A 20770-nucleotide genomic window follows, 5' to 3' on the forward strand; every position below is an offset into this window, starting at 1 on the left:
AATTATTTTTGAGGGGGAGGATGTAGGGAAGGTAATTGAATATGAACAAAGACTTAACATGAAATCAAATGTCTTTAGTTTCAGTTCATGGCTTGCTGATTCCTGTAGGAAAGGAAGAGAGAGTCTATAGGAATTAATATGAGAAATGAACGCACTTGGATTTATCTTACTGCCTTATTTTTAAACTGTAAACACAAAAGAGTAAACTTAGCTCCCAATGTCATAAAAGCCAGAATTTTCAACAACCTTAAAATACAGTCCGTAGCTAAAGCTTAGCGATGAAGAGAGAGAGCAATCGGCTAATGCCATCTCCAGAGAGCAACGTTCTAATCTTATTCCTGGGTCAGGAATAAAGAGAGTTTGGTGGTCTCAGCCTAATCCCCAGTGGACCTTTGTCTGCATCGAAAAGACACCACAGAGTTTGGCATAATCCTGCTTAATAAGCAGTTTCTCAGCTGAGACCTGGGCCTAGAACTGTATGGGTTTGGCCGGTGGAGATCCGTTGGCGGAGATGAACGCAGAAGCTTGCACAACGCCTGCCTTCGCTCTGTCTCCTTCCCACCCAGCCTGTCGGTCTCTCCTTTTCATAAGAATTAAATTTCACACAGAAATTTAAAACAAAGTCTAAAGCCTGCAAATATTTAATCAGGCCTTGTGAGCTATTGTCTGTCTCGCCTCATGTGTGAGGGAACTCCCTGTACTTCTCCCATAAACTATAAGTTTTCCAAGTCTCTGCAGACCCACAGTGACTGTCCCCGGCATCGCTGGCCCCACACAGAGAGGACGCCAGCCTGCTCTGTGTTCACAGCTTTGGGCTTGGGCAGCTGACAGTTGTCCTGAGCACTTGGATGCTGCTCTAAGGGTGGGAGCTTGCAAGAGGCCCAAAAAAGTCTCCCAAATCCATTTCATCATCTTCAGCTCAAGTAACACTTGATTGAAGCGATACTGAACATAAAGGAAAAATAAAATGCGTTAAATCTCGCAGGGTGAGTACTATGGAAAATCTTGCTCTCCCCTTAGTGATGGGTAAATCGTAGCACATTTTTCATGGCAGAAAAGTACATTTTCTTGCTGTCTGTCTGAAGCTTTTCCTCAGCCAGCTCTGTAACATATCCAGTGGCTCACTGTTTCATGGTCTTTTTGGTTGATGATCAGATGTTTTCCCAAACCCTTTACATTTATTGTGGAAGACAGAAGACAAAATGTACTAGTCATAAAAATTCTTACTTGCAACTAGGGTTTTGGAGCGTGACAGAAAATGCTGACTTTTGAAGAGAGAGAATGCTCGGAGAGAGACAAAGATCTTCTGTGTTTTAGACTGGAATATTTTAATTATTCACACCTTCTGGGGATTTTGACCCAACTAGCTGTTTTCAAGGACGATGGCAGAAATCTCTGCCAATTGTCTGTTTGAACTTCTGTTGGCTCAGGTCTTGTTTTTTCTCTAGCCTTTAAATCAAAAATTCTTCATTCACATTGATTTGAGTTTCACCCATGCAAATGCGTAGAGAATCATCCCCCAAACAGCAGCTTAAAGTTACAAGTGGTGTGTCATCAAAGTTGAAGATGTTCTCTGAATGTGAAGATGATTCTTCAAAAATAGCGCAGAGCTGCAAGAGCTAATTCTGACCATTTCAGTGTTCAAAATAATACCTAAGGATTTGGTATACCTGTGATTCTGTTTGAGACATGGCATGATGGGTTTTTTTATTTGAGCATACAGAATATGTGTCTTTCTCAGTATGTTTGGTGTATACTCTCCTCTGAATAAAAATTATTAGGCCAACACTTAAACATATAAATCTCCTGTTACATTATTTTTGAAACTATGAAGCTTACAATTTTCTAGAAAGCAGTGTGGTATCCTTCAGCTTAACAAGTTACTTAAGTGTACGATTAACATCAAGCGTGTGAGCAATCTAGATTTCCCACTAGCATCGCTTTCGATAAACATTTTTTTACGTCTTTACTTGCATCACTGTGCTTGTATTTGCCATTATCCTAAATGCTCCCATGACTTAGGATGATGACACAAAAACGCTCAGATATTTTTTTCTGTTATGTATGCGCAGAGCACCACTGGATCTATGTGCTTAAACCATAGAGTTAGCTCTAAAAGGATGATGTGGTTTATAGGAACACTAATGTTATTTCTGAACTTTGCTGTCTTCTCTCTGAAAGCTTGTGTGTGGTGTTAAGAAAATAATCACTGGAATTTTTCAAATAGACAAAATTATTTTTTTTTAATTTGAACGTAACGTTCTACAGCTTTTTTTTTTTTTTTTTCCATGGAAATGGTGCTCTGATTCCTGATAACTATTAGGAGGAATTTAGAACATTCTTTGCTTAGAGCCTTGCCAATAGTGGAGTTTGCAAAATGGAAAGAAAAGAGCTTGACCTTAAAACAGAAGAAGAGCCTAAGTGGTGACATATTCTGCTGATTAAATACTAGCAGTATGCCGTCTGTTTATATAGGAGCAAAGAAATAATGCAGATCTAACTTTGAAGAGAAACTCTGCACTACTAATATAAAGACTTATTTCTTTTACCAACCTATAAATAACCTGACATCAAACAAGAGGATTTAACTGTGTGATGGAATACTCCATAGTTACACAGATGAGATGCACAGCATTTCAGCTCCTGTTCAATAAAGTTATTAGTTGTTTGTACAAATCAGAATTGACATTTATATAAATGAGAAATAAATAGAGAAGAAACATTAATAGTTCCCATACCAACAGTACAGTTTTAAGACCCAAATGTTTATAATGGCCATGTTCAAGTTTGGAACTGTTGGTCACGCAAGACAGTGGAAAAGGCAGGGAGTGCCCCTTAGAGAACCATTAGCTTTTTAGTCTGAGTTGTAATAAGAAAATTGCGTCTGAACATGAAATACACTACAGCAGAAGAGCGCAGTCAAGTAGAATAGCACATTTTAATGCTTTGTTTCGTAAAAATAAAAGGAAATTCTATTGAGAAGGGTATTTTTCTGGAAAGTTAATTCATCTCACTGTATTCGTCTCTAGGTACCTATGGAATACACCATTTCATTAGTAGTTTTTTCTCTCCAAGAGCTGAGGAAGGTTTTCCTCCAGGAAGTTTTAAACTTTACAGAGTTATAATTCAACTCAATTTTCCTGTATCCACTTCACGTTAGTATGATTTTGTCTTTTCATTTGATAAAAGAGCTACAACTTCTAATACTTGGTCTGAATTACTGACAGCCACCAGCCTGACCATCGAGTACTAAGAACACAACACTGTTGTGTGAAGTTAGTCTTGTGAGAGCGGTGCACTTAGATACTTGTAAGGTTTTGTTCAGGTCTTGACATTTGGGATTTTTTGTGGCTACAGATTTCAGTGCTCTCCTTGGGAATCTTTCTCCTTTCTCTACTATCTTTAAGCGGCAGGAAGCAATTTTTCCTTTTTTTCTGTGGATGAAAGAAACTGCTAGGCTACAGAAAGCCCCCGTAAGTCACTTTGTTTTTCTGCTGCAGTGTTTCCAAGCAAGCATCCCTCTGTTACTGGGGAGACCTGGCAGCATATGTGCAGTTCCAGGTGCTCAGATGGCAGCCAAGAGTTGCTGGACATCGTCTCTACGTTGTTAGGTGGACATCCCACTATCCCTGCAGGTCTAATTTCTGGTGGCTGGCTGTGCCCTGGCAGTGCCATTGATGCCAACAATGCATTTGCTCCTGAAGGTTCTGCATTTTTATGTTGCGTATTTTAACAGCATAAACTGTGACATAATGTTAAGATAAATAAAAACGATAGAAGTAATAGGCAAACAATATGATCAACTTAACAACTAACGACACTCATTTTTAAAATCTTCTGATGTTTTTGTGTTGTTGATTTCTGGGAGGCAATGTGAGCCGGCAGGCAGAGTAACCAAGTGGCTGCTAGGAGAGCTGTGGGACAGGATCCAGGCTGCTGTCAGATTTTCTGTTATTTGTCACGTGGAAAGCACACCTGACACCTTTGTGTACAAAAGTTGTTACTGGTGACTTCGGTGAGTGTATCATTGCCCTAATGGTAGCGGGACAAGTCTCCCAAAAATGAAACAAAAGTGGTGGAAGTACATGTTGGTGTTCCCAAGTTAGCCTGGGGCTGAGGGCTCTGTGTGTACCTTGTAGGTCCCCAAGGACCAGCACTGGCTGTGTCCCCTACCCTGGACTTAAAGGGTGCTGGAACAATGGATTATTGTTGGCAGCGTTGCTTGCTGTGCCAAAATGGATGTGGCAAGTATCTCATAGCAAACGCACCATCTTGTTCAGCAACTTTCTTTGATGGCTAGGGAAGCTGCTTTGAGCAGTTAAAACCATACCCTGCTGTGGGCTTGGTAACGTGTCCGCTGTCTTCAGTAAATGATAATAATTGATTAATAATGTTACGATTCTCTGGTCTAGCACAGTTTAGTTCGTTGGGAACCTGGCTTTCTGAATCAGTTGAATACTCACTTCTCAGTCCTTTGTTTTGCCTTTGCACAGACAGAGAACTTGCTGCTGGCTTTCTGTACCTCCTGACCAGAAAATTAATTAGCCTCTTTGAAAGATAATTCCAGTGTTTTTATGGTATGAATGGAAAGAAATAACTGACATGAATCATGCCTTTCCAGAGCTGCAAATGTCCAAGTGAAACAAAAAAAAAAACTAAATCCATCAGTAGAACTAGACTAAATATTGCTCTAAAAATCAGCACGTCCGCTCTGCAGTAATCCTGGACTAAAACCTTGTGTAGTACACAAGAGTGAAAAAGTTCTTGGTCTGAGACTGAACCTGGTTTTTTGTTACTTGTAATAAAGTATCTGACAATATTTAACATACATGAATAGGACCATTGAAAATGAAGTTCTGATCCTAATTTTCTTTAAATCTCTGGAAGGTTGCAGGCAAAGTTTTAAATTTAAGTAGTTTCTCTTTTTTTAAAATGCTTTTTATATGCAAAATGTGTGCAGTTACAACTTGGAAACAGAAATTTAGATTGTCACCAAAAGTGCTACTTCATAGTTTAAAAAAATGTAAATCTTTACGAGGCAATTTGATTGACATTACATGTCTAATTAGGACATATGAATATATAGATGATATGAGTATATGAATTATCAGTTCAGTTTGGCTAATATTGGTTCAGTATTTTACATAGTCATTATTCAGCTTTCTGGCTGACATTTTAGTTTTCTCAACTGTTTATTACTTACAAGATGCTTATAAACTCCATTACCTGATACGAAGATACAGTTTCAAAGACTAGAGGATTCTTATTTTAATTTTCTTGTAAAATTAGGCGTTGACTTGGTAAGATTTTACTTCTGATTTGACATCCAACTGCTGATATAATACATTCTGTGTCATTGCTGTATCATTCAAAAGATCTGGATCCTATTAGTTGTTAAGATTTTATTACCTTGCTTTGACAAAAATTTGTACATGTGCATTTAAAAGTAATTGTATTTTTCATTTGTGATGAATATAGAGAAAGATTAAATGAAAGACAAATATCTGTATATACAGTATGCAAACAGAATTAGGAGATTCACCAAAACATCTTTCCCTCGCTCGTTCTCACATGAAAGTTGCCCCTGTGTATGCCAGGGGTTATGCCCCTGTCCTTGCAAGCATGGAGTCACACATTTAGGATTCTCATTCCTGCAGCATCATCAGAAAGTCATTTTTTGGGCCCTTGGAGCTTCACAGACAAATTTAATGAGCTGCAATATTCCCTTTGCTACCCAGTGGAAAATCGTACCCAAGCTATCTGGGTTCATATGGTTTAGTAGTTCCCTAGCAAAGGCCTCCAGTTCTGGGAAGATCTCCTTAGCAAGGTGCCAGGAAGCACTGGCAGGAGAGGAAGGCTGCTGGAGCTGTCCTGGCAGGAATACAAGGGCAACCCGCAGAGTCCGGGATGGAATATCCTTCCAGCAGTCACCTCAGGTCTGCAGCCAGACACCCCACCTACGTGAGAGGGGAAGCCTTAACTCCCAGCAAAATGATGAGTTCCCCTCACAGCTTTATTACTGTTCCATACCACAAGGAGCTTTTAGGTTTTTTGATTGATTGTCCTTTTTTATTGCTCAAGTGCTGTGTGGCATATTGCTGGCTTTTGTCATTGTAGTCTGTTTTGAAAGACTGACTTTTATACCGCTGCAGACATTCACAGCTAGAGGAATTGCAGCAAATGGCCAAGCAATATACTATATAGTGAATATTGGCCCGAGTAAACCTGAGGGGAAAACGGGTTCCATCTAGAGACTAGAAATCATGAATCACGCTTTCCTAAGTGATAAACTTCAGAAATACCAGTACAGTGGATCAGGGTGGTTCTTGCACTTGAGAGTGCAGAGTGCGCTTTCCAAAGAGTCACACGGGAGCATGGATTGCCTGGCAGGGCAGAAGAGAGTGCCTGACCCCCTGGCTGTTGGAGGTTCAGTGAATTAGCGAGACCTGCGGAAGGCTATAAACTGGTGGGAGTGACAGAAGATAACGGATAGGCAACCTTGAGAGGTGTTGCTCAGTAAAAAGTTCCCGCAGGTCATCACATCAGTCATGGTGCTGGACAGTCGGCTGGCGCGCATTCCGTCAGCACAGCGTATGTGGTACAGGAAAGCTGGAAATTCAGGCAGAGACCAAGCAGGGGAAATTGTGTTCTTAAAGGTTCTTCTAGGCTGAGCAGGTACATTTTCTCTGGAGTTTATTTAAGCTAACCACAGGCAAAACCAATAAAGTTGTATGAATATCTATAAATGTTGGAGCAAGCAATTTTTTAATTAAATACAGCAAACATTAATGTAATTTGCTTGCTCTGAATAAAAAAAAAATAAAATGTAGCTTGTACTAATTTGATAGGTCTTGATTCAGAAAAAGAAAACCACAAGCAAATATTAATGAAACCTGGGCACATATCTGAAGTCAGGCAGGTGCTTGAATGCTTGGCTGTACAGAAATGCAGTTATTTAATTAGGGTCTTGTTACATTTGACAAGCATATCTGACTTTCAGGCTGGAGAGAGAGCAAGAAGAAAAGCTAATTCTAGCTAAATGTGTCTGGATTCCAGTATGTGCAAGCTTTCCGCACTGGATTTCAGTAAGGAGTTTGTATCTTGCATTGGAGCATTTTGTAACAGGAGTGTTCCAGGCCTGCAAAACTCACAGAGATCGTTCAGCCAAGTGACTGTTTAAAAGAAAAAGAAAAGAAAAATAATAAAAAAAAAACCACTCAAGAGAAGTCATTTTCCACCATAAAGAAGTCATAGGCAAGGTTTTCATTTGTTTTGTTCATTGTTCATCTGCTAAGTCAAGTGCTGGACTTCACTTTCTCCACCAGTTGACAGTGAAACAGGGAATATGTGCTCTGCTAGAGGCTTATTTGTTTCCGTTTTTTTCCAGTAAGGGGTGACTCATGATTTTTTTTTATTTTTTTTTTTCAGAGTACATAATATAGTGTATCAGGTTTAGTAGCCGCATTAGTACAATGAGCTGAAATCATTAAATTGAATCCACATGTGATAAATATGAGATCAAAACAATCAGCAGCCCTTGTATATACCTTCCTATCTTTAAAGTTGATAACATCAGAGTAGTAAAAGTGTTGAAACGAAAAAGATAACAAAATAATAATTCCATGAAAGCTGTTTGGGTAACTGCACTGTTAGTTTGGCAAGAGTTCACTAATTATCCATGGCATTTTTAGAACAGATAAAGGAAATGAAGCATGGAATGAAAAATGAAAAGTCCCAAAAACTTCATTTCCTCTGCCTGTTCATCAAGTGTACAGTGGCCATTAAAAAGAAACCGAGAGTTCTGTTATTCTGTCCTGGATGAGAAATACCAATTGTAGTTATTGTAGTACAGTTACAATTTATTTTAAGTACTTTTCTGATTGTGGAATTTACCATAGAAAACGATAGATTTCTATAATAACCACTCCGGTTAATTTAAAATTGAAACCGTAATCACAAACCCGGAAGGCACCCACTTGCTTAATCGATAGTTAAGTTTAGAATCAACCAAATGCTTCCGTGATATTTTCCTAAAAGCAATGTCTGAATGCATGCTTAATTGTCATGTATTTGTCTGTCTTTTAAAAATTCCTCCTGTCTTTAAGGCCGTTAAGACATTTCCACCAGTATTTTGAAAGGTTTTCAATGCCTTTTTGGCTAGTGGACTGAAAAAAATGCAAACTATTGCTTTGTTGATCTTGTTTTTAAACTGAACTGCATTATCAACTGAGAGTGTGCTCTGAAGGTATTGTTAAAAGTGCTTTGAAAACTTGTAAATCCCTGTAATTTATGTTCCTCTGGTCTCAACTGCTTCTTTCTGTCCTTCTGGTTTTAATTTGAATGCAGTCTTGTCTGGGTGTGTACCTGTAAAATTGTGTTTTTCCAAGTACAATTTACAGTCGTGACCCTAAGTTTTACAGTGTTCTAACCTTATAGGAGCTTCCTCCTATGCCCAAAAGCCAACTTTGGGTCAGACAGCTCTTTCATATTGTAATTGTCTAATCGAGGTTACTTGGAACAGATCAGATTTGGGCATTTTTTAGTTTATTGCGAAGACTTTATAAGAATATCAAGTAAATGGGAAAGGTTCCTTTGCAGGAGGCCAGTAATAGCATTGCCTTATTTCTTCAGATGTACACAGTTGTAAACTTAGCCTGCTTCATGACAGCCGTCCCATTTATCTAAACAATTCTCCTTTTAGAGTCAATGGCACTGATAGAAACTGAGATAAGAAATACAGATGGGAGGATCTCTGAGAGTCTCTACTGACTGAAACTCCTTGCTGTGCGGCTTACAATCACCTTTTCTTTTTGGTGCCTGAGAATGCGCGGCAGACGTCTACCCTGAAACAGAGTCCTCTCGAATTTTCAGAGAGCGCTCTTGTAAAGGATGATGGAGCTTCAGGAGGGTTTTTACAGTCCTGGTGATCTCTTTCTTGATTATTTTCCCCTAAAGACATGCTTACTGTGTTTAAATGGCAGGGGCTGGGGGTTTTTGTTTCATAGTTGTAACTTACAATAGTCCCTTTGCTATTATTCTTTGTCTTTGAATGAGGGTATTACACGATCTATTTTATTGTAATCTTCAGATTAATCCTCTTCTCATTTACTTACTGTCTTCTTGGGTGATACAGGAAAAAGAAGTTTCACAGCCTGACATTCTTTGTGTTCTTCTGCAATAAAAATGATACTTGCACGCTGAAACGGATGTTACTTGGACTAGATGTTATAAGCTTTATTTTTAGTATTTACTCCTCAGCCATGTTCATTTTTTTAGCATGACTTCAGCACCCTTGGTGGTTAACAGGAAGAGAAGAACAGATAGATTATGTGTTTTAATTCTGTTACATTTGTAATTTCAGATCATTGTACAATCGGGCCGTCACCCCACGGTGCTGCAGAAACTATGCCAGTTGCCTTTCCAGTATTTCAGTGAACCTCGTTTAATCAAAGTGCTCTTCCCTTCACTAATAGCTGCTTGTTACAATAACCCTCAGAACAAGATCATCCTGGAGCAGGAGATGAGTTGTGTTTTACTCGCCACGTTCATTCAGGTAGCTATTGCAGTAACGTAACAGCGGTGTGCAGGATAACTGCAGCAGTTTTTCTCGCCTCTGCTGTGTATATGGAAATCATTTCACTGAAGTAAAATAAGTAAACAGCATTGAAGTACTTTAAGATTCTTTGCAGCTCTTTTCAAACCACAGATTATGCCTGTACTTGAGGAATCTTGTAATGCTGAAAGGTTACCGAGTAGTCCAGGTTCTCGCTATCACATGCAGAATCCTATTTTCATTAAAGTTATTGGACGTGCTAGGAAGATTTGATGTAGATCCTGCTATTACAAGACAATTCTTAAAATATTTATTTTTAAAAACTACTGCACGTATAGCATATCTGAAATCTGTAATCTGTTTACATACAGATGTACAGTTGTATACTGTGTACAGTAGATTTAGAGAGAACTGTACAGAAGTGTATATATTTTATGCAGAAAATACACAGAACATATGTTACCGGTCTAATCTTGCAGCCTTCATTTTTGACAGTAAGCCACTGGGGTCATTGCGAATACTGTTTTGAGTAAGGATTTACAGCATTTTTGTTCCCTTTGTCTAAATCTATAGGCTGCGCTTTATGTATTGGATTTTATGCATGCCTTACGTTTTCCATACATTTTATTGACTATTTCCAAATGAATACATGCAGTTTTCATAAACACGCTACTATTAAAAAAAATACTATGCTTTTAGGAGTCTGGTAACAGTCACCTGAAAGTTACTATTGTTGGTACAGAAATGTTACTCAAACTCCTTTTCCTCACGCTTCACAACTGCTGGAAGGCTAGGCTACAGGGATTTGAGAGGGAAGGCACAAGAACTAAATATTTACTAAAGTCTCAGCACAACATCAAACTTCTGAGTGCAACTACTTTTTATCCTTTTAATACTAAAATAATTGCATAGCAGTTTAAAAAAAAAGTTTGGAACTTGGTGTTAGAAGAATTTGCCATATAGTTACGAACTTCTAGTTAAATACAAAGCTGTAATTCATCTTTTGCTTTCTTACTACAGATTTCAGTATAGAAATTGCAGTGACAAAAAAATAATTTAAGCATTATGCATAAATGCAGCAAGTTTAGTTTGTTTGCCAAGTTCATATACTATTTTTGCAGGCTTTTAAAAAAGGTGTGAGGCTAACATATGGAAGATCTTGTGTGCTGTGAAGTGTCACGTCTTTGCTGACTTTGCTGGTACTTCAGTATTTTACCCATTTTTAAATCTAATCCCAAATGTTGCACATGCACATACACACACACAGAGAACGATTCTGAAAGGAACCAAGGAATGCTCAGACACTGCACGCACCGAAGAGACTTTTCTCTGTACTTTTATTTCAACTCGCTGCTGTTTGTCAAGCGAATCTCCCATTTGCTTCAGTGGAGGGTTTGGGAAAGACTGTAAAACGTTTCCCCGTGACTAGAAAATGAGATTCTTCCTGTGCCAGGGAACGCAAAGAGAAGTCCCGTTTGCACAAAAGTTTGGTGGTGTGTACGAATATAACACTTAAATACAGTGTGTTAAATGTGTGCAGCGTAAATCAAAGGAAAGTGATTGCTGGATTTTACAACAACCCGCGTTATTCCTCCCTACCAACAGATTTACTTCTGTCTGAAGTTTGCATCGTCCTTTTTATTTTTGTTGCTCCTGTTTCTAGATGTGCTGAAATAATTGAAAAACATTTAGGAGTATCTGTGATTTGCTAAATTGTATTTCTTATGCCAAATAATACTGTCCCTGCTCAGTGAATACTCGAACAAAAGATAGGATCCTAAAAGCCCGCTCCGTTCTGGGGCAGCTGACTTGCGTAATCCTGTGGTGTTCCGAGCGAAGTTGGTGGGTGTCCTCGCTGACTCCGGAGGACGCAGCATCCCGTCTGATAGCAGCAGGGATCGCACATCGCGTTGGGCGCTTAGGTTAACTTCCACCTCAGCTGGTAACGCAGCTGGCTGCAGCACTGGCCAGAGTTAAATCACCCCTGCGGAAGAACTTCACTTACTTTCAGGAGACCAGAACCTCACCGGGAAGGACGGCCGATGAAATTGGGATAATTCGAGAATTTTGTAAGAGTGTATTTGGAGTCAGGAGCACAAATCTAAAACACCATTTGTTTTAAAAAAACACAGCTATAGAAAATATTCCCTTAAATTAAAAGTCATGATAATAACTAATTCCTAAGAAGATATTAAAACCTTGATTTTTTTTTGTTGTGTATTAAAGTATATTTTTTTTTCAGAAAAGGTATAAATAAAGGTGTAAAAATCCACTCTATATTATAGAATTTAAGTGCTGGCAGTATTCTGTTGTGATATGCAGCAAACAAGCCAGAGTTTGTTAATTTACAGATTTCATAAAGTATTAGTATTTTTGGGTGATCGTGAAGACTTAAAAATGTTGCTTGAATTCCTCAGATGTAAGATCTGAAAGCCTGATGCTGGGTTGTTTTTTTTTTTTTTTTTTCCCCTGTAGGATTTTGCACAGAGTTCAGGCCAAATGGATAATCAGTTATCTCAGCAGAAGGGTATGTCTCCAATGAAATGTAACAGAGTAGCAACTGGCTAACAAAATGTGTAGATACTGTATTTTACTGTGCTTTAATTTTTTTTTAACATGCATCACGATGAAAGAAATATATAGTAAATTGCAAAATGATTTTACAGTTTGGGGATAAGCTCTCTAGCTTACGTTCTGACTTCAACATGCGTGTCTTCCAGTCTGCTGCTCATCGTATCAGGAATTCAGACTGTTAATCTTTATTAAATGCTATGTGGTATCGGGTCTTAAAATGTGATACTGTACGTGGACATACTTAATTAGTTGTCACAAAGGCTGCCTTCAAAAGTTTTAGGTTGCAGAAGCCATGCAGCCATGCCAATACACCCAGGGAGCCAAAAATTAGTAAAATACCATCCTGTAATTATCCTGTAAAGTTTGCTGGTTCGCAGAAGAGTTGTGAGGGTTTTTTTCCCTCAGTTGTTGTAAATATTGTGTAAAACGCAGTTAACCTCTTTAGGCTAAACATTTGAAGGATTCTCAGCTAAGACGGCTATTACTTGTTAACAGGTCTGAAATTCAAGTGTGTTGATGGGAATCTGGTCTTCAGTCACCCATGTTTTGCATAAAGTACATTGCTCGCACCGTCACTTCTCCCTAAGAGCAAGCAGAAATCCAGCACCGTTCTGCTGAACGTTTGGCAGAAAATGAGCAGTTCTGGGTCTGAAACATAAGCTTTGTGTTTAAAAATAAATTATAAAATTAATATTAATTTATTGAGATTTGTACTGTCAACATTATACCTCTTAATCTGAAGCAGCCTTGTGCAGTGTCTGCAGCGCAAACTTTCCAGGATTGTGTTTGTGTGAGAATCTGCTCGAGAAACATCTAAAATCCAAGAGGAAAACTTTTTATTTTCACTGTTCAGACTGGATGAACAGAGATGACTGTGGTGACATCTGAGAGTGATTTCTAAACGTTCCCCAGTTTAAAAAAAAAAAAAAAAAAAAAAAAAAAGCTGATTTGATAATAGTATAAGCAGGATTATCCATTATATCACTTGAATGTGAAGGACACTGTGCCCAGAAAACAAATGGGAACAATAGCGCTGCTCGGAATAAAACTTGAGAGCGCAAACTTTCATTGTTAGGTGCTACGCTGCAACACGCTGCTCGCGGGGTCGGACCTCGCAAACCTGCGCACGCGTGCGGAGTTCCCATTCACGTCACCGGCAGGACTCGTAGGAGTAAAAGCTGCCTTTGTAATCATGCTGTGAGCTTTGGGGAAATCGGGGAGCGAAACTCCTCCGCAGCCCTTTGTGGAAAAAAGAAGCTGCTAAGCAGGGAGTTCAGCCCATCGAGGCTGCACCAAACTCGGATGAGGCTGAATTGGTCCCCGGTGGGTCTGGGAACGTGAAGTGTGTGAAGATGTGTAATATTCCGTTGTGTAAAGCAGACAGCCTGATCCAAAAGCTTAAAAACATAAGCCTTTTGCTCATCAGAGCCCTCTGCCTCCATTTTTAAAGCCAAACCTCAGTGTCCGAAGCTCTACAGAAGTGTCACCCCACGGTTTGAGAAGTTTTTGGTGGGAGGGGGGGAGTAAATGAAGTATCTCGAATTCACCGTGCGCTTATTATTCTTGTTTTATTGCCATCTTATCTTAAGAGAGAATAACTTGGTAATTCTATGTTTTGTCTTCAGCAGAAAAGTTTTTCAGTTCTCAAGATTATCTTGAGCTGTCCAACCGATTCCCCCGCCAGTCCTGGGAAGAAGCTCGACAGTTCTTCTTGAAAAAATAAGTGTTGTATTTGGTTTTAAAATCCCTAATATTGTCATGCTGACCAGTTCCTGCTGACTACCTTCTTCAAAAGGCTATTCTGAAAAGTTTTTGATACTCTAAATCCTTATGCTGTAGATAAATAATTTGCACTATTTATATCCTAAGAACTGTAGATACTTTAAAGTTCTGTTTTGTAATTTTGATAATTTGAGTTTATTTCATTCGCATATCCTCTGTCATTATCTGGGTATTTCCTACCCTGTGGTGTGGTGGTACTTGCATTGCAGAACTGTTGAAAGAAGATTGCAAATAGAGAAAATATGTTCTATATATCTTGTAATAAAATAACTTATTCTGTCTGTAGCGTCACTTCTGCGTTACAAATGTTGGTGTTTGAATTACCATAAGCAACACAAGGCTCAGAGAGAAAAAAAAAAAAATACTCCTAAGATCTCTTTCTGGTTAATCAAAAGTCTAAAGAATTTGTCAGATTTGGCTCTGAGGAAAGTTCGTTAATAATTTGGTGGCGGTGTGGGCTAAGTCACGTCATACGGATTTTTTTAAACCACACGCATTTTTAACGTTTCGATAAGACTTGAATAACGCTTGTTCAGACCTCCTCATGTTCTCCTAACGGTGGCGGTTCCATGAAGCAAAATTAAAACCTAAAAACGGCTCCGTGTCTCCGCAAGATTTATTTTCCGCGCCTCTCCCCGAAGGCCCCGGCGGCGGCCCTGGGCGCGGGCGGGGGGCGGCGGTGAGGGGGCGCGGGGCGGCCGGGGCCCGCGCCGCGGGAACGCCGCTTCCTCAGGGAAGGCGCCGGCGGGGCCGCACCGATCGCGGGCCGCAGGCGGCTCACGGCCGCGGGGACCGGGACCGTGTCCCCCCCCACCCACCGTCCGCTCTCCGCGGCCCCCTCGCCGGCCACAGCGGCCGGGCCCGGCCCGCACCTGAGCCGGCGGCGGCGATGCCGGCCCGCCAGGCCGTGCGGCCCGCGCTGCCTGAGGGGAGGCCGCCGCGCTGCCTGAGGCGGGAGCGGGGGCTGCGCGGGGACTCGGGTCCCTCGGCCGCCTCCGCGGGGCCGGTTTTAGGAGAGCGCGGGAAGCTGAAACCCGACCCGGCCGGAGCCAGGTAACTGCGGGGGCCCCGCGGCGGGGGTGGGGGGAGGGGGGACAGGAGACCCCCTTCTCACCTGTCCCCGGGCCTTGGGGGCCGCCCGCCCTTGGCTGAGGCGGCCTCTCCGGCTGGCGCGGCCCCGGCAGCCCGGGCTGCCCCGTGCGCCCCGACGGCAGCTGCGGGTCTGCCGGTGGTGGTGGGGGGGCGGTGGTTCCCGCACACCGGCCTCCTCAGCCCCTCAGGGGTGGTGGTGCTCGTCCTCACCCCGGCGCCTCGCAGCCCGGGAGGGTGAGGTACGGCCCAGCTCCCTCTCCCGCTCCCCGGGGATGCGGACGTGGCGGCGGCCCGGGCCTGCCGTCCCGCCGGGAACCGGCCCTCAGCGCCTTGCCGCCCGGGTAACGGAGCGGGAGCCGGGGCGGCCCCCGCCGCGCCCCAGGTGATGCCAAAGGCAGATAAGGAGCCGCCGCCTGCGGCTCGGCGGTGGGGTCGCACGGGACAGGACGGCTCGACTCGCCGCCGCCGCAGCGGGGGAGCCCCGCGGCCGAGCTCCCCGCCGCCCGCGGGGAGGCGGCGAGGCGGCCCCGCACCGTGACAGGTGCGGGCACGACCCGGCCGAGCCCCGGGGGCTGCTCCGAAAGGGAAACCTGCGCTCCGCCTCCCCCGGCTATAAATAAGCGGCCCCGGTCGGGAAAGCCGATTAGCGCGGTGCGGGGAGGCCGTGCCCGCAACGCCGGGGCTGCGCCCGGCCCGCACCCCATCCTGCGCCCCGCACCCCAGCCCGGCCGGCACCGCGGCTCCGCGCACGGGGAGCCCCGCCGCCGCCCTCCCGCCTCCTTTTTTTGTTTGTTTTCGTTTCAATACTTTCCTTTTCTTTTTTTTTCTCTTTTTTTTTATTAAGTCCAAAATATTTAATCCCACTATTCAACCGCTGACTTTGACAATAAATAACAATAACTTACTTTTGTTCGTTAAAGGCTCAAACAATCCGTCCTCTGTCCGGTGATAACTTAGCATTATTAGTACTGGTTTTCCCGTTAAAAAGTCTCGGTTCCGTGTCCCGTTTTTCCAGCGATCGCGCGGGCCGGGCGCCGCGGCCCGGGAGAGGCATCGGCGTGAGATGAGGCTGGACGGCGCGGCTCCGCGAAGTGGGGGCAGGCCGGCTCCGCGGCCGCGGGAAGGCGCGCACGCCGGGGGAGTCTCTCCCCCTTTCGTATATATATATTTTTTCTCTCTCTTTTCCCTTCCAAAAAGGGAAGAAAAGCCGTCCCCGGCGCAAGCGGCGGGCGAGGCAGCCTGTCACCGTGCCGGGCTCCAGCGGGGAAATCCGCGTTTCTTTGGGGAAAAGAAACATCGAAATCCGCAGGGAAAAAAAAAAAAAAACAAAGAACCAAAACAACGAAATAACCAGGACGGGGGCTCTCTCTCCGGTCTGGTGAAGGCAGCGAGGATCCCGGTGCTTTTTTGGCCGTCAGTAAGATATTTTTTGTTTGTTTTTAAATAAGAATAATTAAAAAACAAAGGCGTTTGTCCGGCGCTCTGGGAGCGGCCCCGGGCCGGGTGTCTCATGCAGGGAGCGCAGGCATGCGGAAGTCCCGCGGCGGCGGGCGGCCGGGCCGCCTCACGTCTCGGCCGGGCTGGGCACCATGCTGTTGGGGGTGTCGGGGAGCTGGGAGGACAGCGAGGTCACGTCGCTGCCGGAGGACGTGCCCAAGGAGCCGGATTCGGAGAAGGAGACCTGGGGGAGCAGCGGTGGTGAGGGCCCGGCGCGGTGTCCTCCCTCCCCGCCCCGCACCACCCTCGCCCCGCCGCCCCGTCCCCCTCCCGCCCGCGGCCCGGTGCGGTGCGGCGCGGCTCACCAGCTGCTGGAAGGCGGCGGGCTGCTCCAAGTCGCTTTGCAGGGCGAAGTCGCTGAGCGCCTTCCAGGGGGGCTGGTAGGTCTGGACCTCCACGGCGCTGCCCTGCACGGCGCTTTCGTGGCGGATGGGGCTACCGGCCACCAGCGGCGTCCCGGTGAGGCCCTGCAGGCTCTGCGGGCAACACGGGGCTTCAGCGCCCGGGACACCCCCGCCCCTGCTCCCCCCGCCACCTCCCTCCCCGACGGGGCGGGCGGGCGCTCACCGTCTTGTCGCTGTGCTGCTGCTGCTGGAGCTGCTTCATGAGGATGGATTTCTTCTTGTCCTTGCAGCGCTTGTTCTGGAACCAGACGCGGATGACGCGGGGGCTGAGCCCCGTCATCTCCACCAGCTGCTCCTTCATCAGGGCGTCGGGGCGCGGGTTGGCGGCGTAGCAGGTCCGCAGCGTGTGCAGCTGCTTCTCGTTCAGCACCGTCCGCACGCGGGTGGTCTTCTCCGCCGCCTTGTGCGCCGCCGGCCGCGGGGCGGGCGGCCGCCCGGGCACCGGCTCTGCGGCGGGCGGGGAGGGCGCGCATCGTCAGCGCCCGCCCGCCCGCACACCGCGCCCCCCTACGCCCACCCCCCCCCCCTCCCCCAAGCGAGAGGTACCTGCGAGGTGCGCTGCGGCAGGCGGCGGCAGCGCGGGGCTGCGCGGCCCGCGGGCGGCGGCGGGGCCGTCGAGGGGCAGCCCGTGGTCGGCGCGGCAGAGCAGGTCGCGCTCCCGCAGGCAGAACTGGTCGCCGGGCAGGAGCTGGCGGCCGCAGGCGGCGCAGCGGAAGCACTCCAGGTGGTAGACGTGGTCGCGGGCGCGCATCACCAGGTCGCTGCTGCTGAAGGCCGCCCGGCACTGCGCGCACTTGATGCCGAAGAGCCTGCGGGGACGCGACGCGGCGTCAGGGCCCGCGGCCGCGCCGTCGGGGCGGCTCCGGGCGGCGGCCGAGAGTCGGGTTTTCGTTTGGGGGAAATTCAGGGAGGGGGGGTTTAAGGGGCTTCTGTGCTTTTTCGGGTTTTGGTTGGGATGCTTTTTTGTTGTTTTTAAATAACGAGCGCCGGCGCATTCGGGGTCACCTGCTGTAGTCCCGCTTGCAGTAGGCCTTGCCGTCGCGCAGGAAGCATGTGCAGGTCTCGTCCAGGGGCTGCCCGCACTCGGCGCACTTGAGGCAGGCGACGTGCCACTCCAGGTCCGGCGACACCCGCAGCAGGAAGGGGTCCTGGATGCGGCCCCCGCAGCCCGCGCACAGCGCCAGCCCCGGCCGCCCTGCCGGGAGCGAGCGCACACGGTCAGGGGCAGCGGGGCGCAAGGGCAGGAGCGCCAAGAATGAGGGAAAGGCGCTTTCTCCTTATTCTTATATTTAAAAAAATAAAAATAGGAAAAAGAGAAATAAAGGCAGAAACACCGAGAGAAAGGATGGAAATACGAAAGGAGATAAATAAATACAGCCAGAAATAAAAACAAAACAAAACAAAACAGAAACTTGATTGAGGGAAATAAATGCAGAAAGACAGAGACATAAAAGTAGAATTTCGGAAAAGGAAAGAAAAGCAGAAACACAAAAACGCTAAAGCAAAAGCTGAGGAAAAACTGAAAGAAAAGGAAAAGAAATAAAAACGGAACGATGGGAAAAGAAACAAAACCAGCGAGAAAACAGAAAGACACAGTTAAAACGGGAACACGGACAAACGAAAACGAGAAATCGAAGAGACAGAAAGATAAATAAAATCAAACAAACCCAGAAGAACATAAAGAGAAGGAAATACATAAAAACGGAAAGAGAAATTAAAAAAAAAAAAGAGAGAGAGAGACAGACAAACTGCAACACGGAGAGAAAGACAGGAAAACGGCAACACGGGCAGAGAAGGAGGGAAGGAAAGAAAGAAAAAGCTGAGGGAAGGAAGAAAGAAATGGATCCCGCAGAAAGAGACGGGATCAGCGGCGCGGACAGCGGAGGGACAGGCGCCCGGTGAGGAGCGGGGCCAGCGGGGACCGGCAGCGCTGAGCACGAACGGGAGCAGCGGCCCGGGAGATGCCGCGGGCCGAGCCCGCAGCCGCCCGCGCCCGCCGCGGTGCCGCAGCCCTTCCCCTCCCGCCCGACGGCGGCGGCGCGGTGCCCGGTCCCGCAGCGTCCCGCAACCGCCCCGCCGCGCCCGCCCGCCCCGGCCCCGCGCTGCGCCGCACTCACTCTTGGAGGGCTCCCCCATGGCGCCCGGGAGCGGCCGCGGGAGCAGGATGTCCACCATGCGGGCGGCCCCCCGCGCACCGGCCGCGATGCGGGACGCGGCGCCGCCGCTCCACCACTACCCGCGCCGCGCGGGGCGGGGGCCGCGCCCGCCCCCCCGGGCCCGCCCCGCCGGGCCGCGCCGTGATGTCAGCGCGCACCGGCCGCCGGGCGGGGAGGGGGTGGGGGGGGCGGTGCTGACCTCACCGCGCGGCCCCCAGAGGCGATTGGCGGCCGCGGGGAGGGCGCCCGCGGATTGGCCGCGGTGAACAATGGGCGCGCGGCGGGGCGCGCAGCGGTGCGGATTCCCTGCGCTGTCCCGCGGGAGCCCCGGCTTGGCGTGGCCCGACGCCGGCTCCGACCGGGCTGCAGGAGGTGGAGGGGGGCGGATAGCCCTGCGCGCCGCGGGAGCAGCTCCTCCGCGGGGGCGGTGGGTGCGCGCCTCAGCGCCCCGGGCAGCCGCGGGACCCAGCCGGCAGCCGCGGCCGCCCGCGGACCCTCCGACCGGCTGGCGTGGTGCCGGCGCTGTGCGCGGAGGGGACGGCGGCACCGGCAGCCCTTGGAGACGGAGATTCGTTTTCGCTTTTCCCTCCGCTTTCCCGATTATTTTCCTGGACTTTTATCTCGCCTTTTATTTCCCCCTTCTTTTATTTCCCTTTTCCCGGTCCTTCCCCTCTCTTTCGCCTTTTATTTCGTTGTCCCTCAGCTGCCCGCGGACGGGCGCGGCGGGACAGTCCCCGGCGCTTCGCGGGAGGCGCATTCCCATCCGCGGGCGCGAAGGGGACCCGGCAGCAGCCGTAGGCTGCGCGCCCGCGGAGCGGTTCCCTGCGGGGCGACGCGTGCGGGAGAGCCGCCCCGACGGACCCGAACGGGACCGCCAGCATCGTCGGGGCGGCCGTCCCGGGCAGCAGCCGCGTGTTAAGTGAAATCGGAGGAAAAACGGGTATTTTGCCGCGTTTTCATGCACCTGATGCCGTGCTGCTCCTGCAGCTGAACCTCTCCTGCCGCTTTTCTGTCCCTTCTGTTCATTTTTCCTCCCTTTGCCCCCAGTCTCCATGGGCTTCCTGTGCATTAGCAGAAAAATAGGGAGAGCACTTCCGTGGCCTTTGACTCAGTTTTAAATTCCCAAAGACTTGGCAGCACAGCGGCACGAGTGCCTCAGAAGGTCCATGAGAGCTTTTATGTACTAGAATTGAGATTGCTGCCGTCTTGGGGCTTCGGTCCTGTCCCTCCCCTCCTCACAATCACCTTTTTAATTTTACACCTGGACTTTGACAGGTGTAGACCAACCTGTACAGCCGGGGAAGGACATGGTGACTTTAAATTTTGGCTCAGGAAGGGCAGGCTGTGCTCGTTTTGCTCAGATGAGGAGGGCAGGATGGGTTTTGCAGCTGAAGCTGCCTGTTTTTGTACAGGCACCCTGTAAGTATGAAACCCCAGAAGCTGAGGAGGGGGATAGGAGGATTTGGATACCCGACGTTTGACAATTTGACCCGCCTGACCACAGCCCCTGCCACGTGTTTGAGGACCCCAAATGTTGAAAGCAAACATTGAAGTTTGCGCAAGAGGTGAGGGAAGGAGCAGGATGGCATTTGGGCCACCCACTTCAGCGAGGCATGTGTGGCAGGGGATTTCGGCACCCCTGCCTGCCCCTGTTCATGGGAAGGTGCAGAGTTGCGGTGTGGCAATGACATCCTCAGGACAGGGCGAGCCCA

The 20770-nt window shown here is 47.2% G+C and overlaps 2 protein-coding genes across 2 annotated transcripts in view; one reads left to right on the forward strand and one right to left on the reverse strand.

The window, feature by feature from the left end:
• SCAPER (S-phase cyclin A associated protein in the ER) overlaps nt 1-14507 on the forward strand; it is a 157748-nt gene extending 143241 nt beyond the window's left edge. The window contains exons 30-32 of the mRNA XM_086757440.1: nt 9362-9553; nt 12029-12080; nt 13756-14507. Of these exons, the coding sequence (XP_086613566.1) occupies nt 9362-9553; nt 12029-12080; nt 13756-13850 (339 nt within the window). The 3' untranslated portion in view covers nt 13851-14507. The remainder of the gene's footprint in view (nt 1-9361; nt 9554-12028; nt 12081-13755) is intronic.
• A 2058-nt stretch (nt 14508-16565) lies between these two features.
• ISL2 (ISL LIM homeobox 2) lies at nt 16566-19077 on the reverse strand. The gene is made up of 6 exons (XM_086757480.1): nt 19020-19077; nt 17908-18097; nt 17449-17711; nt 17066-17349; nt 16804-16974; nt 16566-16682 (listed from the first exon to the last, which is right to left on the reverse strand). The coding sequence occupies exons 1-6, from the start codon at nt 19075-19077 to the stop codon at nt 16566-16568; spliced, it is 1083 nt and encodes a 360-aa protein (XP_086613606.1).
• Between the last annotated feature and the right edge of the window lie 1693 nt (nt 19078-20770).

The sequence above is a fragment of the Chlamydotis macqueenii genome, chromosome 12 (assembly GCF_036417535.1).
Source record: "Chlamydotis macqueenii isolate bChlMac1 chromosome 12, bChlMac1.mat, whole genome shotgun sequence".
Taxonomy (NCBI): domain Eukaryota; kingdom Metazoa; phylum Chordata; class Aves; order Otidiformes; family Otididae; genus Chlamydotis; species Chlamydotis macqueenii.

Excerpts from the sequence above, each read along its gene's own strand:
- ISL2 (XM_086757480.1), bottom strand. The coding sequence starts at position 19,077 with ATGGTGGACATCCTGCTCCCGCGGCCGCTCCCGGGCGCCATGGGGGAG. Across the intron at positions 17,712-17,907 it reads TGCAAGCGGGACTACAGCAG|GCTCTTCGGCATCAAGTGCG; the intron begins GTGACCCCGAAT and ends GCGTCCCCGCAG. Across the intron at positions 17,350-17,448 it reads TGCCGCAGCGCACCTCGCAG|AGCCGGTGCCCGGGCGGCCG; the intron begins GTACCTCTCGCT and ends CGCCCGCCGCAG.